This window comes from Cryptomeria japonica, chromosome 6 (genome assembly GCF_030272615.1).
Source record: "Cryptomeria japonica chromosome 6, Sugi_1.0, whole genome shotgun sequence".
Taxonomy (NCBI): domain Eukaryota; kingdom Viridiplantae; phylum Streptophyta; class Pinopsida; order Cupressales; family Cupressaceae; genus Cryptomeria; species Cryptomeria japonica.
In genome coordinates, this window is record NC_081410.1 from 612,368,788 (window position 1) to 612,388,897 (window position 20,110).

General features: G+C 41.7%; 1 protein-coding gene across 3 annotated transcripts in view; it reads left to right on the plus strand.

Moving 5' to 3' along the window:
* The window catches only part of LOC131037737 (uncharacterized), a 109,909-nt gene that overhangs the window by 24,014 nt on the left and 65,785 nt on the right, over nt 1-20,110 (plus strand). For all 3 annotated transcript variants that reach the window (XM_059207523.1, XM_057969930.2, XM_057969929.2), the window contains exon 5: nt 9,632-9,730. In XM_059207523.1, coding sequence (XP_059063506.1) covers nt 9,632-9,730 — 99 coding nt within the window. The remainder of the gene's footprint in view (nt 1-9,631; nt 9,731-20,110) is intronic.

Below are 20,110 nucleotides of genomic sequence, written 5' to 3' on the forward strand. Positions count from 1 at the left end.
GCATACAGTTTGGAAATTAAACATAAACAAACTAATTGTTATGAACAGTTGCCTTCCTCTTGTATTTAAACCGGATTCAATGATGGAGACGATCAATAACTCACGACAATCAGTCTTCTAGAATCCCTGTCATTATTCTTCGATCCATATTTAACAACACATTCTAACATAGCATTTTTTACCTTAAATCATCAACAAGAAGGCATTAGGATTAATTTCGCACCGAACCCTCTCTAAGGACAGGACCTGTAATGAAATTCGCTCTGGACCCTCTGGAAGGACAAACCCTATAATGAAATTCTCTCTGGACCCTTTGGAAGGGTCAGGCGCGAAATTGATGTTTTAGGCTCAATTTCCTAACTCTTTCAAGATCCAAGGGCATTCTTCTAGGTCCCAAATCACTTTAAGTTATTAATCTTTCCTTAATCACACCATAGGAACAAAGAGTTCGACTCAAACAAGGAGCAAATAGGTGTTTTAAGAAAATTCGCTCTTGTCCCTTTGGAAGGGTCAGGAGCGAATTTGGTGTTTTTGCCCAAATTCTCCATTTCTTCATGTTCCAAGTGTATTCATTTTCTTCAAAGACGCCATGGGAGCAAGGTTTGTGATGCAAATTAGGACCAAGAAGGGAGATATAAGGAAATTCGCTCTGGACCCTTTGGAAGGGTCAGGAGCGAATTTGAGGAATTAGCCTTAGATATCACTCAAACATTCAAACTTCACCCTCATTCACATTGTTCTCACCTTAGGACATGCTAACAAATCACCTTAAGGAGGCGCTTAGTTCAAAATTTTGGATCAAAAGTACATCTTAACAATTTCGCCTAGGTACCTTTGGAAGGACAAGACCTAAAGAGGAATTTTGCTCTGGACCCTTTGGAAGGGTCAGGAGCGAAATTTGCTTTTTTGCACAAATTCTTCACTTTTCTTCATCTCACTTGGTTGCAACTCACTTCCAAAGGCATGGATAGATCATCTTTCATTCACTCAAGGCGTGGAATCAAGGATTTTAACCCATGCTAGAAGCAGGAGAGGTTTTTAGAGAAATTCGCACTGGACCCATTGGAAGGGTCAGGAGCGAAATTGATGTTTCAGGCTCAATTTCCTCATCCCATCTTGTTCCAACTTGCTCACAAGGCATAGATATGTCATTCCTCACTTAGTCAAGTCGTAGGAGCAAGCTTTGAAGTCTAAACTGGGAGCAAGAGAAGAGTCTAAGGAAATTCGCTCTGAACCCTTTGGAAGGGTCAAGAGCGAATTTTGCAATAATACTCAAATTCTCGACCTTTTCTCCAAATTTCCAAGTCTAAGTTTGATCAAAGGTATCCAAAAGTTTAATTCAAGCTAAATTCCTCTCAATCCACGCCTTAAAGTGAAGGTTTTGTCCAAAATAGGAGTCAAAAGGGAGCTAAGGAAGATTTCGCTCCTGTCCTTTTGGAAGGGTCAGGAGCGAATTTTGCATTTGTGCTCAAATTCTTATTCAACTCTCAAGTTTTCAAGTCTAGGCTTGGTCGTTAGGCCTTTTGCAAGGATAAATAGGTCAGTTTCATATCAATCAATGCCTAGAAGTAAAAGAACTTCATCATTCATCAACTGGACCAATCTCAAACCCTCAAAGGGAAGAATCCTTGAGAACACCTGCTCACATACCTCCATTATCTTCCTTAACTGAATGACAGAGTCCTCAAAAGGCAAGATTCCTAGCATGATACAAAGACTTCCTCAAACTCAATCAAGACTCAACCCTAGAAGCAAGACCCAGGCTTAACTAAGAGGAAACTTTCAACAGAGACTCTGACCTGGACCACCTACTGACCCATTTGAGCCTAAGCAGACCATCCTATCCTAATGAGCTCACTGGCAACTCTGCAATGCAAAGATTAATAGCCAAGAACCTAAAAGACCAAGAAGACTAACCCTAGAAAGCAAAAAGTAGGGGTCCCCATTTGCAATGGGGCGATGTGTGAATACGTCACAACACTCTTGTAATTGTTGACGGGAATAATCATTATGTTATGTTGTCATATTATGTTTATGTTGTCGTCGGTAATAATGAGTTACGGCGGTCAGTTAGTTAGCCGACGGGTAGGTAGTTGGAGTCGCGACGGTTGTGTCATACCCCTTCGGGTATTATATATTGTGTACCTTTTCTTCGAAGGAGGATCAGGTTAGTCGTGTCAGATGTAATGTTATAAGCACTTGATGTACATGGACTGTTGAATTAATACAGAGGCTGGTTATTTAATATATTTCCATTATGTTCTGTGCATTTACGTTCTGCATTTAACCGTTTACCCGAGAGGGCAAACATTTGGCGCCGTTGCCTAGACGAACTCGGGAAGGGAAGACACGGATGGCGCACAGACACAATGGGCCTACCCGTTGGTGAGGTAAACTCGGAGGCCGACGACGCGCAGACAGAACTGTACACGGGAGAAGACACGGCAACGCGAGAATTCTCGATTTTGCTCCAGGTAGCCATTTAGACATACGTTCGACGAGAAGCGGCGGAGGCAGAAACCCCACCAAGTGCCGTGTGGACAGCGCTGGAGGTTAGCCCGACAGTAAACCGGTTAATGAACCACCTCCCCCAGCTGCTTGCACAGGCATCGCTGGCACAGCAGGCCCACCTGGAGGAGATTGCCCAGGAGGAACGACGACAACAAATCCTGCAACGCTACGAGGAGAACAGCTGACGGGACACGGAGAGAGATGGCGCCAGGCCAGGAGGGAATTGAACTGTGAACTTATTTTCAAATAAAAGTGTCATTGACACGAGTTGTCCTTGAGCAGATGAATTAATAAAGATATGTTTTGATTTAAGAATTGAGAAGTTATGGAGATGTGTGACAATTAATGCCAAACCTATTGAATAAAGATAGGAATAGAAAACCGGAAACGAACGAGTGGGAGGCCGCGCAGAGGGCTTTGATTCTGGAGCAGCAAGTAGAACGAAGACGGAGGCTGAGGCAACTTGCCGAAGGACGACCTGCCGAAGGGGGGCCCGAGGGGAACCAAGGAGGTGTCACGGAAGGTGCAGAGGCCGACGAAAATTTCTACGCATCGCCAGATCATCGTAGGACGCGGAGCCACGAAGAATTTTTAGAAGAAACAAGGTTACGGCGAAATCTAGTCGAGGAGACTCGGGATCAGTTTAGGAACTTATCCCTCACGCCACGGAGTGAAGATCACCAATGGGAAGCAGGAGTAGGAGTGTGTCAAAACGAAGGGGAGGGCAACAGTACGGGTGTAGGTGCCACAGGCGACAGGCAAAACACCGTACCTCCAGGACACACCACCAACACTACCGGAGGTAGCAGCGCAAGGACACAGACACAGACACAACCGCCTCCAGGAAGACAAGGGATGGCGAGCAAACAAAAGTTACCAAAGTTCACAGAGGACGGCAAGGAAGACCCCTTACGGCACTGCCGTACATGTGAGACCATTTGGTCCGCCAACGGAGTAACAGACCACGACGACTGGGTACAGCAGTTTCCAGCCACGTTACGAGGAGTCGCCATAGATTGGTACTCCGATGTAGATAAGCAAAAAGTGGCCACATGGGCTACCCTACAGAAGGAATTCACGGAGGAATTCCGATTGCTTCGTGATGACAACGAAATTGTGACAGAGATATACAGTACCAAGCAAGGTACTAAGGAGACAGTACGGGCATACAGTCGGAGGTTGAAAGAACTCTTGGGTAAAATGGAGAGCCAGCCGGCTGACGGCTTAAAAAAACGATGGTTTGTGGAAGGATTGAAATCCTCCCTACGAAAAAAAATGAAGATTGTACCCCCGATGTCATATGATGACGCCTATAACAGGGCGATGGATCTAGAAAGTGAATATAAAACATCAAGGAAGAAGAAAAGTAATAGAGATTCATCTGATGATGATGAAGATTTTGACGGGGAGAGCAGTAGCGGTGGCGAATCGGGTAAAAAGGTACACGCGCTCAAGAAGGACATGGAACGAATGTTGAAAGAATTCAAAGCCATGAAAGGGAGTACAAGTAAGACGGAAGAAAATGAAGTGTGGTGTACAGACTGTAGGAGTGACGGACACACAAGGGGTACTTGCCCGAAGAAGGCATTCTGTGAGATTTGCCAAGTGATGGGACACTCCACCAAGGAGTGCCCATACAATATGAAAACCCGAAGCACGAACTAGGTGTTGTTCACGGAGCAGGCCACAACATCCGCACCAGCGGGTACCGGCCAACATACTAACACAACGGCATCATCTGGAGGATACCGGGACAACAGACGCGGCGGCGGAAGGAATAGCAACAGTAACAATAATGGAAGCCGTATCCAGTATGACGCCAAGGGCCGGCCAATTATCCAATGTAGGGCCTGTAATCAGTGGGGGCACTTTGCCCGTGATTGCACGAAGGAAGCCACCCCTCAGCACCTCTGCCGTTGGTGTGGGCCAGGCGACCATGAGGACGCAAATTGCCCGCAGGCAGGGGTTAATCTCCTCAACATTGAGAAGGCTGAGAAGACTCGTGAGATAGAAGTACTGGCGATCACCCGCGCCTAGACGAAAAAAGCCACTTATCTCGACCCCCGTACGGAGAAGGAGAGATTACGGGAGGCAAAGGCCAATATTGAATGTGAGATGACGACCGAACGACGGGACAACGAGGTGGCGAGTACATCATCCCGTACGGAAGCGGAAAATAACATCATTGGGCAAATCTTGAAGATGGAGGTGCCGATAAAGGTAAAAGACCTTCTAGACTCTATGCCACAATTGAGGACTGCCATCCTCACCAATGTGCAAAGCACCGCATCGTCGAGTACACCACAGGTAGGGGTTCCCGCCACCGCAGCGTCGAGTGCACCACAGGTAGGGGTTCTCGCCACCGCTTCGAAGAGTACACCACAGGTGGAGGTTTCCGTCAGCCCTTCGACTGACCCGATGTTACTAGCCTTGAGCAGTGGTAGACACCCAGCTGTGGTAGAAATGGGTATCCGTGGGACCATTCTGAAGGACACCATTGTGGACGGTGGATCTGGGGTGAATGTACTACCAGAAGAAACATGGAAGCGGCTGGGGAAGCCCACCCTGTGGCCACCCACATTCAACCTGGTGGGAGCGGACCAACACGGCATTAAGCCACTCGGCCTGTTGATGGCCCAGCAAGTGACAATTGGTACGCAACCATTCTTGTTAGATTTCGTGGTTATTCCCTCGAAGAAGAAAGGCTATGATGCCATCCTGGGGAGAGCGTGGTTGATCAACGCGAGGGTAAACCACAACTGGAAGAAAAATACACTTTCCATGGAGAAGGGAGGGCGGAAATATACCATTGACCTACACACCCAAGATGTCGGCGAAGAGCTCGCCTCTTCAGACTCAGACTCAGAGGACTCTAATAAAAGGGAAGGGGGTCCCGATGAAAGCAAGGGCAAGAATGCGATGGAGCCGAACAGTGAAGGGGTGCTAGAATTGGAGGGATGTTCTGAAGATGAGGTATGCTCGACTAATGGGCTCTTCCACTGGCAAATGGAGGATTACGAAATGTTCCAAAGCTACAGGCTCGAAGTAGAGGAACCAGAGCAACCAACAGAGGTGTACCTGCCGGAGTACAGAGAATATTGGAAGGGAGACGCCCCAAACCCTAGCGGCATAAATAATCCGAAGAGTGTCGGCAACGATTGGAACCCTGTATGGAAGACCGCAGTCTTCAAAATCTTTATTATCCTCCTTCTTCTTATGTACGTGAAGGAGGTCGTGGTCCCTATAGAATTTGTGGTTCCAGGTCTTCCGATGGCCATTGAAAATAGACTTGCCACCAACGGGCCCAAATTGAAACCCTACCACGCGAAGCGCGCAGGGGACCCGAGAGGCCGGACGGACACCCGAGAGCCCAAAGGGGGACCCGAGAGGATGGAAGGGGACCTAAGAGGCCGGGCAAGCAACTCGAGAGGCATGGGACAAAAGCAGGAGACTTTTGGGTGAGAAAAACCGAGAAGGATGAAGGGCGATCCCAGAGACAGGGGACCCGAGCCGAAGAGTCTCTAGACAACTTTAAAAAAAAAAAAAAAATTTGAAAAAAAAAATCGCACGGTCGTACGACAGCGACCGTACGGTCAAAAAAAAAAAAAAGAAAAAGAAGGGGAAAATGGCCACCGTACGGTGGGACCAAGGTGACACCACCGTGCGGTGGAAGCACCGACGGTGGCACCACCGTGCGGTGGCATCACCAACGGTGGAACCACCGTGCGGTGGACGGTGCACCACCGTGCGGTGGAAGCACCGACGGTGGCACCATCGTGCGGTGGAACCACCGTGCTGTGGAACCACCGTGCGGTGGAACCACCGACGGTGGCACCATCGTGCGGTGGTCACACCGTGCGGTGGGAGCCACCGAAGGCGGTCACCAAGCAGCCCGTGGAAGAATAAAACGCCGCCAAACATCAAAGACGCCGCACAACACCACCGCGACGAAGAACAAAACAACCCCGCACACCGCCATCACCGCACAGCAAGGGGTAGAGGGAAGAAGACGCCGAACACCGCACCACCACGCCACCACGTGATGCGAAGGGTAAAGCACGGGCCGATCGCCACAGGTAGACCAAGCAGCCGCACGATTGGAGTGGTGTTGTTGACCGGAGGTGTGTCCGTACGATAAGAAGGGTGTCGACCGCACGATTGGAGGTGCTAGCGCTGTTGTTGACCGTACAAGGAGGTTGTATGGCCGGGGTGCCATCGGGGACATTACAGTGCCTTTAAAAAAAAAAAAAAAAAACGACGACGGCCAGATTTAAAATGATTTGCTGGAGTCTGGAGCCTAGACATTGAAAATATTGGAGTGTAGAAGAAGGGTTTTGACATCATAAAATATCACAGAAATGATGCGCGCCATGGACTTTCGTGGGGTTCTGAAGGTTGTAAATTGGTGTTGGCGGCAGGGGCGCTGCCCCAGGACCCCGCGAGGGGCGCTGCCCCTCGACCCCGCTGGGGCGCTGCCCCAGACCCCGCGAGGGGCGCTGCCCCTCGACCCCACTGGGGGCGTTGCCCCCAGACCCCCAGTTTATTTTGAGCTACAGAAGACCACGGGAAGTGTTGTGGTTGTCCGTATTGTGAGGAAGAAGCCCGCAGCTAAGCATTGGCGGGGAAGCCATAAGTCGTAGAGGGAGACGGATTTGGAGGTTGGGAACAAACAGAGTTCGAGGGAAGGCATTGCAGGTCTGCGCAGTTGTATGACACCAGGGAGTTATTCAGTTCAGTTTTTAGCCTTTGGGGAGTGTGATGGAGGATTTGAGGTGTCTCCTAGCATTTGTGCCAGCAGGTTGTGGCCACCTCCAGGCATGACTGGTGCGCTTTGAGGAACTCGGAGTATGTCTCCGCTGGACGTGAGGTTGCCTTGGTGGATGCATAGAGGGCTCGGGAGGAGTTGACCACCAGGTTGGAGGCAATAGTCGCGTGAGACTTAGTTCAGCGTACCCAGGAGTTGGATGCCGGGAGAGCAGCATGGATGGCTATTGAGGACAAATTGGCTAGGGAGACAGTATCATTTGAGTAGCAGTTGGTGGAAGCTGAGACTGGAAAACGTGTTTTGCAGACAAGTTTGGGTTAGGCACAGGAGGACTGTGATGGCAAAGGAAGCAATATTGGTGAAATCCGCACTTGAGCATCGGATGGTAGCAGAAAAGGGTTTTTAGGCGAGGACGCAGCAAGTGTATAAGATCCGGGCCCGACTGGCGTCAGTAGTTCTTGCCGTTCATCTCTATTTTGTATTAAGTCGTCGGAGTCGACTTCTTTTCTTGGGGGGGATGATGTTGACGGGAATAATCATTATGTTATGTTGTCATATTATGTTTATGTTGTCGTCGGTAATAATGAGTTACGGCGGTCAGTTAGTTAGCCGACGGGTAGGTAGTTGGAGTCGCGACGGTTGTGTCATACCCCTTCGGGTATTATATATTGTGTACCTTTTCTTCGAAGGAGGATCAGGTTAGTCGTGTCAGATGTAATGTTATAAGCACTTGATGTACATGGAATGTTGAATTAATACAGAGGCTGGTTATTTAATATATTTCCATTATGTTCTGTGCATTTAACCGTTTACCCGAGAGGGCAAACAGTAATCAACTACCTTAAAAACACATTGCCCCATTGGGGCCCACTACAATGACAACAATTTAAGGCATGTTTTTGCAATTTTCCTATCCATTAGAAATGTTACTCTCCCATTTTAGTGCATAAATCCTTGATTAGCTGCAAAGATGTTCACAAAATGTTTTTCTTTTGTCGGTAAGGTGGTGCTCACCTTTTCATACCTAGGACATGTGCAACCTGCGGGAGTTTGACTGATTGCCATTTCCATTCCTTGCCAATATGTTTATTTCACTAGGTTGAAAGGAAGCTCATTGGTGTAAATGCAACATGCAATGTGCTTGTCTACTATGCCCCTTGCCTCAAGTTGAAATGCCCTATTTAATGTGCCTATTTTGGAAGAAAGGGAAGAGATTTTCTCTTCTTGGAGCGATGATGTCACAATGAATGGATGTGGCACAACCATTGTTGGAGAAGTAAAAGATGGCTCTACCAGTGATCTATGTGATCCTTTCTTGAATGAAGATGGGATTTGGATTTTGCTCTCTTGGTCACAATATGTGTTGCCTCTTACTTTCTTATTATGAGAGAATTTATTCATTGGGCAACCGCTTTTTGTTTGGCCATAGACAAACTCTAATCCCTTGGTTAAACATGGCACATAGGTTAGCTTTCATCCGATTATGTGAGATCTTGTATTTGTTATTGCATTGACTACGCTGTGAAAGAAAAGCCCCACCTTCTTGGAAGTGGCTCAATCATCATCACATGTCTCCAAGGAGGGGTACTTTGTCAATTTTTAAAGACCTCTTCTCCTCAGGATCTATTGAAATTGAACTAGCAGCAGCCATTATGAACAATAATAAAATCCTACGTATATGTTTTGTTAAAAAAGGAAGTAAAAAACTCTAATACAACTCTATTGTTTACACACACACACACACATATTGATAAGTACTGTCAAGGGGGCAGCTCCCTTTCATTAATAAAGAAATTTACAAAGCATCAACTGAGACCAACTTAGGGCTCAGTTGCATATAGTACATCATGCCAGAAGCAAATTCAAAGGCCCTATCAATTTGGCCTGGTGACAGTGTATATATATTATATATATTGTTCTTTTTCAAATTGTTGTCTTTTTTTTTATGTGCTATGTTTTTAATCTCTATGCATTATACCTGGCATGTTATCATAAAATAATTTTATATACACACACACACACACCTATGTATATGTATGTATGTACAAAGCATCAACTGAGACCAACTTAGGGATCTCTCAGTTGCATACAGTACATCATGCCAGAAGCAAATTCAAAGACCCTATCAAACATGAATACATTTTTAATGTTATAATGCTAGACCCAAATAAAGCTTGTTCCAAACTTATAATTAAACATGAACTCTACTAAAATGAAAGAGTGTCACCCAATTATATTTGAAATTTGATAATCAAATTAGATGATAAATTGAAAATATACTCTTTGCTGACCAAATTGTGATGGGAAGTGAAAGCTTAACTTTATGTTTTATTTCTGGTATGATGAATTTTGCAGGGTTTAAGGAGGAATTGGCAGGAGTACAAAATGATGATCTTCCACCAGAGTTTGGAGTTGTGCAGGATGCTGATCGTCTTGATGCTATTGGAGCAATTGGTTTGTATATAATAGAGCTATTTTGCAAAATTAGATCTTGATTTTTCTGCTTTTCATATTCTTTGGTAACAATTTGTTACTCTCCCAAGATGGTAGTGTTTTCCCGAATAGATATTTTTGTAATCAGTCCACTTCGACAAAAAAGTTCTAAAATTCAAAGTATAGATAATTCTTCTTTTGAACAGAGATGCAAAGTAGACAGAAAGCTTGATGCCTTGAAGAAGACTTGAATAAAATCAAGAATTTTTTTCAGCTACAAGTTTGGACAGTCTAGTGTTTTTACTTTAGAAAGAAGAAAGAAATTATATTAATGTAGTGTACACCCCTGTTTGCTACCCAATTTTTTTTTGTACTTTTCCTTTCCACTTTCCAATATTTTAATGTTCAGGCATTACATCAAGCAGCTCATATGCAAGTTTCATCTGATGAATATGCTGCGTGGTATTGTTTGTTTTGATGTTTTTTTTTGGTTTACTAATTTCCAAATTCCATATTTGCATACCAATTTGACAAAACATGAATATTTTAATTTCATTGGCTGAAAACAAGATAATCTTTGAACAATGAACAACTATAAAACAACAGGGAGCAGAAATATGAATTTAACTAAGTTCTGACATATATTGTTCACTGGTATGCTGCAATACAGAACATTAAGCATATGACTTCAGAAGTCCTTTACAACAAATCTCTGATACTTCAATTGGCTGGGAATAGACATCAACTGAAGGCTGGAATAAAGACTGTTCTGACTCAAACGACCTCACAAGTGCCAGCAAACTGTCCCTTCTTACCCAAGTGACTGACATGTAATTACACAACAGTTTATTAAGATCACTCAATAAATTAAGCCGCTGATCTTATTAACAGCAACATATATTTTGCAAATGTTTAACTTCAGCTGTCAAACTCCAGTGCTTATACAGGTTCAGTATGCTCAGAGTTACATCACCTAGCAAGGCTTATAAGCAACGCCTAGGTATGAATATTATTGCTGCTGGGGTGAACCGTCTCTACTTTCTAGACATGCTCTTTTTAATGCCTTTGTGCCTTGACTCTGAGCAAACATGTAGCGGCCAACTACTGACAGTCATGCACACCTTTCCAATATTGATTTGTGCTATTTGTAGGGCCCACCTCTTGCTCACTCAGCACTATCAGCATCCTTTATATATTGGTGACTTTAATTAGGTTATTAGTGCCATCCAATCCTTCAGTGACCAAGTGGTTTGGAAAGGAGAATTTCACGATAACAAAGAATACTTTATGTTTGTATCTCTGCTCCAACTGGGATGTTAGTTATAAAGAAATCAGATGTCCCAGTCTTTTTTAATCTGTTCAAAGGTTAGAATGTGTGCCGGCCAGCATATACAGAGAAATTTGTCCAAGAATATCCCACTACACTTTGCCAGGAAAGTCAGATAATGGTGTCCAAGTTTCTCATAGGCAAACTTAAAAAAAAAAAACTACATTTTGAAAATCATCTGAAATATAAAATTTCACAATCTTCACAAAAGGATCATTAATGGCATTCAAAACTGAGAATATTACCAAATACCCAAAATCTGAAACCGATAACTTATATCTATCTTCAGCACCTATGTGAACCCTGCCTGGATCTGTCTCTGAATCTACACCAACGAATGAGGGTATTCGTCCCTGCTCAAAACCTTCGGCACTTTGTTGATCTGTGTATGGAATGGCTTTGATGAAGACAGAGGGTTTTTGTGCCACTGGTAAGAGTTTTGGCCATAGACACAAATCTTTGAACTCCTCAAAGAAACAAGCAAGCTTTTGAATCTTTTGTATATTTCAAATGATACCCCCAACCTTCTTTTATAACCATCTTGAGAACTTTTCTAGAAAAAATATAGTATAAAATCACTTAATAAATCAAATAAGCCTTATTACTCCAAAAAGTGATTTATTTCAATATTTAAATAATTTAGCACTTAGTCACTTTATTAGCGTCCGACATCATTTCTCATTCCAACAAGCTATTATACTATGGTACTTTTAAATTATTCTAATAAAATTAAGCAACCTTAATAAATAATTAAATTAATAGCTCAATATCACCCCTAAGTTGTGGAAATTGTCAGAAAGCTTTAGAATCGAAATTTGACTATACTGGAGTAATTGATGAATATTGAGAATCGGATCCGATTGGGTGACTCACTATAAATAGACGCTCTCTCCAAGAATCTTGGAGAACACACCAAATGCCAAAAATAACTTTGGAAAGTGACATATAAGTCCTTTAGACCATCTGAGCTCATTGGCAACATCAAATAATCCTTTTGACAATGCTGAAACTCACCGAGATGGTCAAAACTCACTGCAATGCAAGTGAATCCAAAAATGGTAACAATTTGTTACTCTCCCAAGGTGGTAGCATTTTCCTCAGTAGATATTTTTGTAATCAGACCACTTCTACTAAAAAGTTCTAAACTTTATAAGTATAGATAATTCTTCTTTTGAACAGAGATACAAAGTAGACAAAAAGCTTAAAGTCCTGAAGGAGACTCGAAGAATAAAGTCAAGAAATTTTTTTCAGCTACAAGTTTGGACAGTCTAGTGTTTGTAGGTTAAATGAAAGAAATAAATTATATTAATGTCCACAGTTGACCAAAAATTAGTTCAATGGGACTAGAAGATACAATAGTTAACAAAAGAAAGCTATAGGAAGAGAGATTCCTAGAAGCAATACAATAAAATAAAAGTGCATGAGTCAAAATAAAGCACTGTGCCACTAGCAAATAGCAATACAAATAGCAATGAAGGGCAAACAAGAGCCTCAAAAACATGTGCCAGTGAAGATTGTAAGGAAATCTCATCAAATATCCTTGTTTGTGTTTGAAATGAGTAGTTGTCTATGACAATATCGATACTATGAAAGATTTAATAATCATTGAGAATCCAAGGTTGGAGATGCCAGGTTGGGAGATCCTAGGAGGAATCAAAGTGCTTCCTTAAGGAACTCCTTTAACATCCAAGGCCAATTCAGCTACTGTAGTAGAAAAGAAACTTGTAAAATGAATTTGCCTTTGTGGTCAAGGGGGCAGCCAAATATTAGTAGATTCATGTCACTAGAGTGGGGCTGATTCATGTCAATGGCAATGAGTAGAGCCAGGCCAAGGGAGAGCAGGCTAGGGAATCTAAGTAATTTGAGTAGTAATGTAGCAGAAGTACCGCCTAATTGATTTGTCAGCTTTTATATGTGAAGTATTGATATCCAAAGGCTATGTTGCTTGTTCCTTGTTGCTTAGGTGCAAAAAGAGGAGATCAACATGGACTCTCCTTGTAGGGATTTGCATCAAATGGTGATGGCCTTACATAGAAAAGTGCTAGGCACCACTGGTTTGAATATTTGAAGAAGGTTGATTGAGTGTTGCTTGGGCCCCTATAGAGGCAATTGATATCTTCTTTGGATCTCATAGTAAATGGGACATCTGAAAATGAAGTATTTCTTGCTCTCCACCTCTTAGAGGGAGCAAAGATGATTGATCCAGTCTTGATGGAGGATGTGATGATCAATTCAACCTTGTAATTGTGAGAGTACACTCTCAATTGACTGAGGGAAAGCCTCAAGCCACAGGACTAATGGCATTGGAGATACTGAGGGTGATGAATAACACCATCTACCATCTATAAAAAATGCATGGTGTAAAATGCCAACTTTGTGTTGAGCAGCTTAAGGGGGCAGATATAGATGGTTTGGATATATTGTTTGTAGATGCCCTGTCGGGCAATTTTAATGGTGACATCCTTAGTAGGAAGGAGCCTAGAATATGAATTCTCTTTGTACTACAGTAGCTGCAGACGAGAAATTTTTCTTGAATTATGCTTAGAATCGATTTGTGGAATTGATTTTACTAGAGTATTTCACTGTTCATGTTTGGTAATAGCCATTGAAACATTTTCTGATGTATCCATGGAAGGTGAACAAAGCACTTTGAACATAAATTCAGGGATAAGTAGTGAACCCAAGAGTAAGGCAAAGTTATCTCCATATCTTTGCATGTCTAAGTTTATTTTCTGTGCTCTTAAGTCTTAACATCAACCTCTTCTAGTGTTTCCCTTGATTGTCATTAAATTTAATACAAATTCTCCAAAGGGAAGGTCATTTTTTTCCTTTTGAACAGTTACAGTTTTCCTTTGCTTCTTTGTTTCCACAGGAACAATTTATTACCATCCCAAGCCTTACAAACTTATTTTATTATTTATAGCGACCATTTAGCATCTTAGGTCTTAGTCATGTGGTGAGTCACTCAATGTCATCTTGTAGATGATTGGCACTAATATTCAAATAAGACAAATTGTGTGCTCATTGATGTGATCAAATGAGCTTAGGGACTTCTGTTTACATTTTAATAATTGACAGGATATTTAATATATTATGATCTGCGATCTGATGCATTGCAAGCTAATTGATTAAGTTGACACCTCAGGTTGACATCCATCCATATATATGATGCATCTTGTTGCAAATTAGCATGAGGGACATGTAATGAAAACTCTGAAGTTAATACCTTGAGCAAGTGGAAACAAATTTGGTCCTATTTAGTGTAGCAGATTGACATGCAAGACATGTAATTAGAACTCCAAGATTAATACCTTGGGCAAGTGAAAACAAAATTTGTATTACGAAGTAATTGGTAAATATTTGCTTCATATTAACAGAGATCAATAGATCTTTATATACAAGAAGAAAGATGATGTTTCCTTAGGAAATGATCGTGAAGAATAGAAACATTCTATTCTAGCTAACAGCTAACTAAGTATTTACAGAATATTACAGTAGATAACCATTAACAATAAATAGAAACTATCTATTATCGTAATACCCTCCCTTAATGGTTAATCTATCCACTACACCAAGCTGTCCTCTGAATTTGACAAACTTATCTGGACCAAGTGGCTTGGTGAGAATGTCTGTAGTTTGATCCGCTGTAGGAACATACTGCAAGTCTATTATCCTGTCTTCAACTGGCTGCCGTATGTAATGACAATGAACATCTACATGCTTCGTCCGTTCATGGAAGACTGGATTCCGTGCTAACTTGATAACGACATCGTTATCAACAAACAAGGTGGTCGGTCTTGCTGGTGACATCTGCATATCCCCAAGCATCCGACGAAGCCAGACAACTTCACAACCTGCCTTAATTGCCCCTCTGTATTCGGTCTCTGTAGAGGAGAGAGAAACAACTTGCTGCTTCTTACTGGTCCATGTGACGACACCGGATCCCAAACTAAACACATATCCAGAAGTTGACTTTTTATCGTCAATAGAGCTGGCCCAATCTGAATTTGTGAATCCACAGAGTCTAGGATTAGAACTCCGAGAGTAGAGAATTCCATAATCAGTAGTGCCCTTCACATAACGAAGCACATGCTTTGCGGCTATCCAATGATCAGCCTTGGGAGCTGTCATAAAGCATGAAATGTAGCTGACTGCGAAGCTGATATCAGGTCTTGTAGCAGAGAGGTAGATGAGACTACCTACTAGTTGCCTGTATGTAGTATCATCAACGGGAGGAGAATCAGATTGAGCTGATAACTTCAGAGCTTTCTCCATAGGTGTAGATGCAGTCTTGCAATCCTGCATATGAAACTTGTCTAACAGAGCCCTAGCATATTTAGACTAAGAAATGAATATACCAGATGGTTGCTTCCAAACCTCAACACCTAGGCAATAATGTATGAGCCCAAGGTCAGTCATGTCAAAAGACTGGCATAAACTTTGTTTGATTCCCTGAATCAAAGATGCCAAACTGCCGATGATGATCAAATCATCCACATAAATGACCAGAAGGATGATATAACTGTCAGTAGTTTTGATGTACAAGTTTGAGTTTGAAGAACTCCTCTTGAAGCTTTGATCACTGAGGTACTTATCAATTTTCATGTACCATGCCCTAGGGGCCTGCTTCAAACCATAGAGAGCTTTCACCAGTCTGAGAACCTGGTGTTCTTTACTTGCAACCTTGAAACCTAGAAGCTGCGTCATCTAGACTTGTTCTTGTAGCTCACCATTTAGGAAAGCACTCTTGACGTCCATTTGATGGACCTTCCAGCCAAACTGTGCTGCCATGGCTAGGACTAATCTGATAGTGCTCATCTTTGCGGTAGGAGCAAAGGTCTCTCCATAATCAATGCCCTGACACTGAGAAAAGCCTTTTGCAACTAAACGGGCTTTGTACTTATCCAAAGTACCATCAGACTTGTATTTGATTTTGTAGACCCATTTGCAGCCAATGGGTTTCTTCCCTGGTGGAAGATCAGAAAGTTCCTAGGTGTGGTTCTTCAACAGGCTTTAGTGTTCAGATTGCATAGCCTGTTCCCACTTTGGAATACCTTTGGCCTCAAAGTATGTCTGAGGTAAAAATACACTGTGAATGTTGGCCATGAGAGCAAAATTAACTGTCCCTGCAGGTTTGCTCTTTTTTCGAGCAGTTTTCCCATCGATGAGTTCATCATCCCGAAGATCAGCAAGTGTATTGGCCCACCATTTAGGCCGGAGAGGAGAAGGAACAACATTAGCATCAGGAGATGCTCTATGATCAGGTTCCTCATCAGAAGAATCCGGATCAAAATTAGGTGAAGCATCTGCAAATCTGGGTGATCCTGCACGAGAAGCCGGAGGTGTATGTATAGGAATCATCGGGATAACTGGAGCTGCAGGAGCCCTCCCATCAGGTGGACCTAATGGAAGTCTAACTCCCAAACCACGAGCCTTCATAGGCTGGTTTGCTGAATCAGGAACAAGAGAGACAGGCATGAAGGGTCCTTGCTGCTCATCAAAGACTACATCACGACTATATAGGAGAAGAGATGTCTCAATGTCGATCAAGTGGTAGGCTTTGTGAAGACTACTGTATCCAGTAAGCATAAGTTTCTGGCTCTTGGCATCCAACTTGGTGCGTGAAGCATCAGGGATCCAAACATAAGCAAGGGAGCCGAAAACCTTCGCCCGATAGACGCGCGGGGTCGCCGCGGCAGGCAGAAGACATGCACGGGGTGATGCGCGGCACAAACAAAATTGGCGGCGGAAGTATCAAATAGACGTCGCGGGAGGTCGCCAAAAATGCAGGTCGCATGACAGAGTCAATCGAGCAGGCTGTGCAGAAATACTCTGCAATTTTGCAGATGCAGGGAGGTCGTGCTAGTACGACCCTGCAAACAAGAAGAATCCCGCTACACGGGATGAACACACGGAAAAACACGGAAAAAATTCTTCACGAATTTTTGTTTGAAAATCTTTTGAAAACAAAAAATTTCCAAAAATCTGCAGCAAAACCAAGAGGCCCGAAAAATCTCAGAAAAGAATTCACAAATTCTTTATTTAGGCTCTGATACCATATTACGAAGTAATTGGTAAATATTTGCTTAATATTAACAGAGATCAATGGATCTTTATATACAAGAAGAAAGACGATGTTTCCTTAGGAAACGATCGTGAAGAATAGAAACATTCTATTCTAGCTAACAGCTAACCAAGTATTTATAGAATATTACAGTAGATAACCATTAACAATAAATAGAAACTATCTATTATCGTAATAATTTGGCCCCATGTAAACTAGGTGAAAGTGGAATTAGAAGTGTTCAGTCTGAGTAGTCCCATAATATGTTTCAAGCCCAGTTTGAGAAAGAAAAGTCTGATTGAAGTTGATGCAAGTATCCTCAAGGTCTCTGAGATTTTATTATGGTTAAAAAGGATCCTGAACAATTAAAGAGAGATTTATTGTAGTCAAATTGTTGTAATTTTCCTATATCATATTAGTGTTCAATAGTAATACAAAAATTATATTTTGGTGTTGTTGATGTAAGTGGTCTTGGGTTGAAGAGTGATGAGTCCCATGAAGTGGTTCACTTGTGCTTGAGTATTGCATCTTTTTTCCTCCCTTGTTCATTATTTGAAGCGTTTTTGTAAAGTGTACATATTTGAAAATTTTATTTCTCCTTTATTCATTATTTGAAGCATTTTTGTAAAGTGTATCATCTTTGAAAATACATTGACGTTGTCTACAAAATTAGATAGGACTAGCAAAATGAGGCCGATTTTTATCACCAAGGGCTTATGGGTTCTTGTTTCGAAAGGTTACTCAAGACTTAAAGATGAATTATTTAGGAGGATAAGGCTACCTACTGTTAAGGACTTAGAGGAAAAAGATAATAAATTAATTATTGGACGGTAATAACGTTCAGAGAAAAAAAATTCTATAACTAATCAAATCCGGTAAAGATATGTTATATAATCCTAGTTGAAGACCTTGCAAATCCATTGGTGCTATTTAAATTGAATGTTGGATATGCGTGAGATTGGATCTAGAAGCACTATGCTTTGTGGGTGTATTATGCATTGGAGAGGATCTGTAGCCTCAAAGTTAACTACTATGTTTTCCATAAATTGATGTGTGATTTTGTTGTTTGTGAATGCTGAGTGAGAACATCTGTAGGAATTTTGAAGACGTTCTTGTTAATTTTCTTACAACTCTTGCCTTTTGTAAGAGGAGCCAAGAAAATAATTTAATTTTCATTAAGTTAGTTTGTATTTTTGCTCCTTTTTTGTAGGAAAAAACCACCTTTTTGGATTTTGATAATCATAGCATGGGCAAGCAACAGTGAAATTTTGACTAGTTTAAACTAGGTGTAAGTAGATTTAGAGGGCTTTAATTTCAATTTGGTTTGCCCCATGATATATTTCAAGTCTAATTAGCAAAATTTGTTGTAATTTTTTTTTTGTTCAAATGATATAAATTTGTCAGTTTCAACAGCATGTGCGTTTCTTACAATCCTTCCATTCTCATAGTTCTAAGCATATATAAAGAATAAACAAAATCAATTGCAATGCTGTAACAGAATTTATCAACAACATGAATTGTAGCGCAATGCTGTAACAGAATTTATCAACAAAGTGAATTGTAGTGCAATGCTGTAACAGAATCTATCGACAACATGAATTGTAGTGCAATGCTATCCACTTTTTATAACAAGGCGGAGATAGAGGTGGGAAAAGAGTCTTCTAGTTAAACTTGGAAAAGAGCCAGCTAGGAGAACATGGATGCAAAACAGGAGAGAACATACATGCAAGAGGATGAGTAGGGTGACAATAAAAATACTTATGGGAATGGAAAAAACCAAATTCTTATGTCCATGAGTACTTGAAACAATCAATACAGTGACATTCCCTTTTCATTTTAACTTGGGTAATCGGGGGAAGAAAGGGGAACTGTAGGCTACCACCCCACTTTAATGTCAACTTGCTTCACTACTAGCATCCATTGAAGCTACACATACATGGCTGTTGCTGACAATTTAGTAATAATGTTTACAAATGGTCCTCTCTACAACAGTACTGCAAACTGAAACATGCGATCTGGGATGAGTTGCCAGATCCAATACACTCACTCCTTTTGGTGTGCTAGTGCTCCACTAGGTTGCAAATTATGTAGAGGCACTCTTAATTATCACACCAAAGAGTTGTGAACTATACTTGACAGATGCAAAACTTGGTTGGTAGTTGACATCCTGTTGACGTGTATTTTGTACACAATCATACACAGAATAAAATACCCAAGGGTACCTTATCCTCTCTTGAATAAAGTCTCTGATTGCTGAAGATGTCGCAAAAAGGATCAATCAGGGTGACTCCAATGTTCTTATATGTAGGGTCTCTACGTGTGGATAAGCACCAGTGGTCGTTGTGATTGCTGTTTCATCAAGGGGACTTACGTATCCGAATTGCAGGAACAAGATTTCCTAATACTAATGAATTCCAAAAAAGATCAAAAGGGTAAGGCTTGCAAGAGATAAACTCTAATCTAATCCTAAGAATGACTCAATGTAGGCTAGACTTGGCAAGATTCTACCAACTTCAGTATTGCCAAGGAATTACAACTTTACTGAAACTGATGCGATCTTCTAAGGTGAATAATGATTTTCAAATCATCAAGAATCATAGGCACTACCATGAAGGTACATATCAATGACTCAATAATGAATGAAGGTTTATGCAATCCAAATATTTCCAGTCAACCACACAAGGCGTCCTTACAATCAGTAAGAAGCTAGTGGTTTGGAGTATGAATCTCACCAAAGATCAAGCCCAACACTTAGTCCTTCAAATTTAAATACTACTTTGACTGAGAATGATTCAAGAGAATAAACAACCATGAAGATAACCACAAGAATTGCAATAAAACACCATAACTTCAATATTTTATTGATCTCAAAGCCATCATAAACAACAATTGTTTGAAATTCCTTCTTCAAAGCTCAATCTTGCTACAAAATAACTTGCTTCTCAAAAACTCTAACTATTTCTTATTGCTCTCTCTTAATTCTAATTTCTCCTATCTATCAAAATGAAAA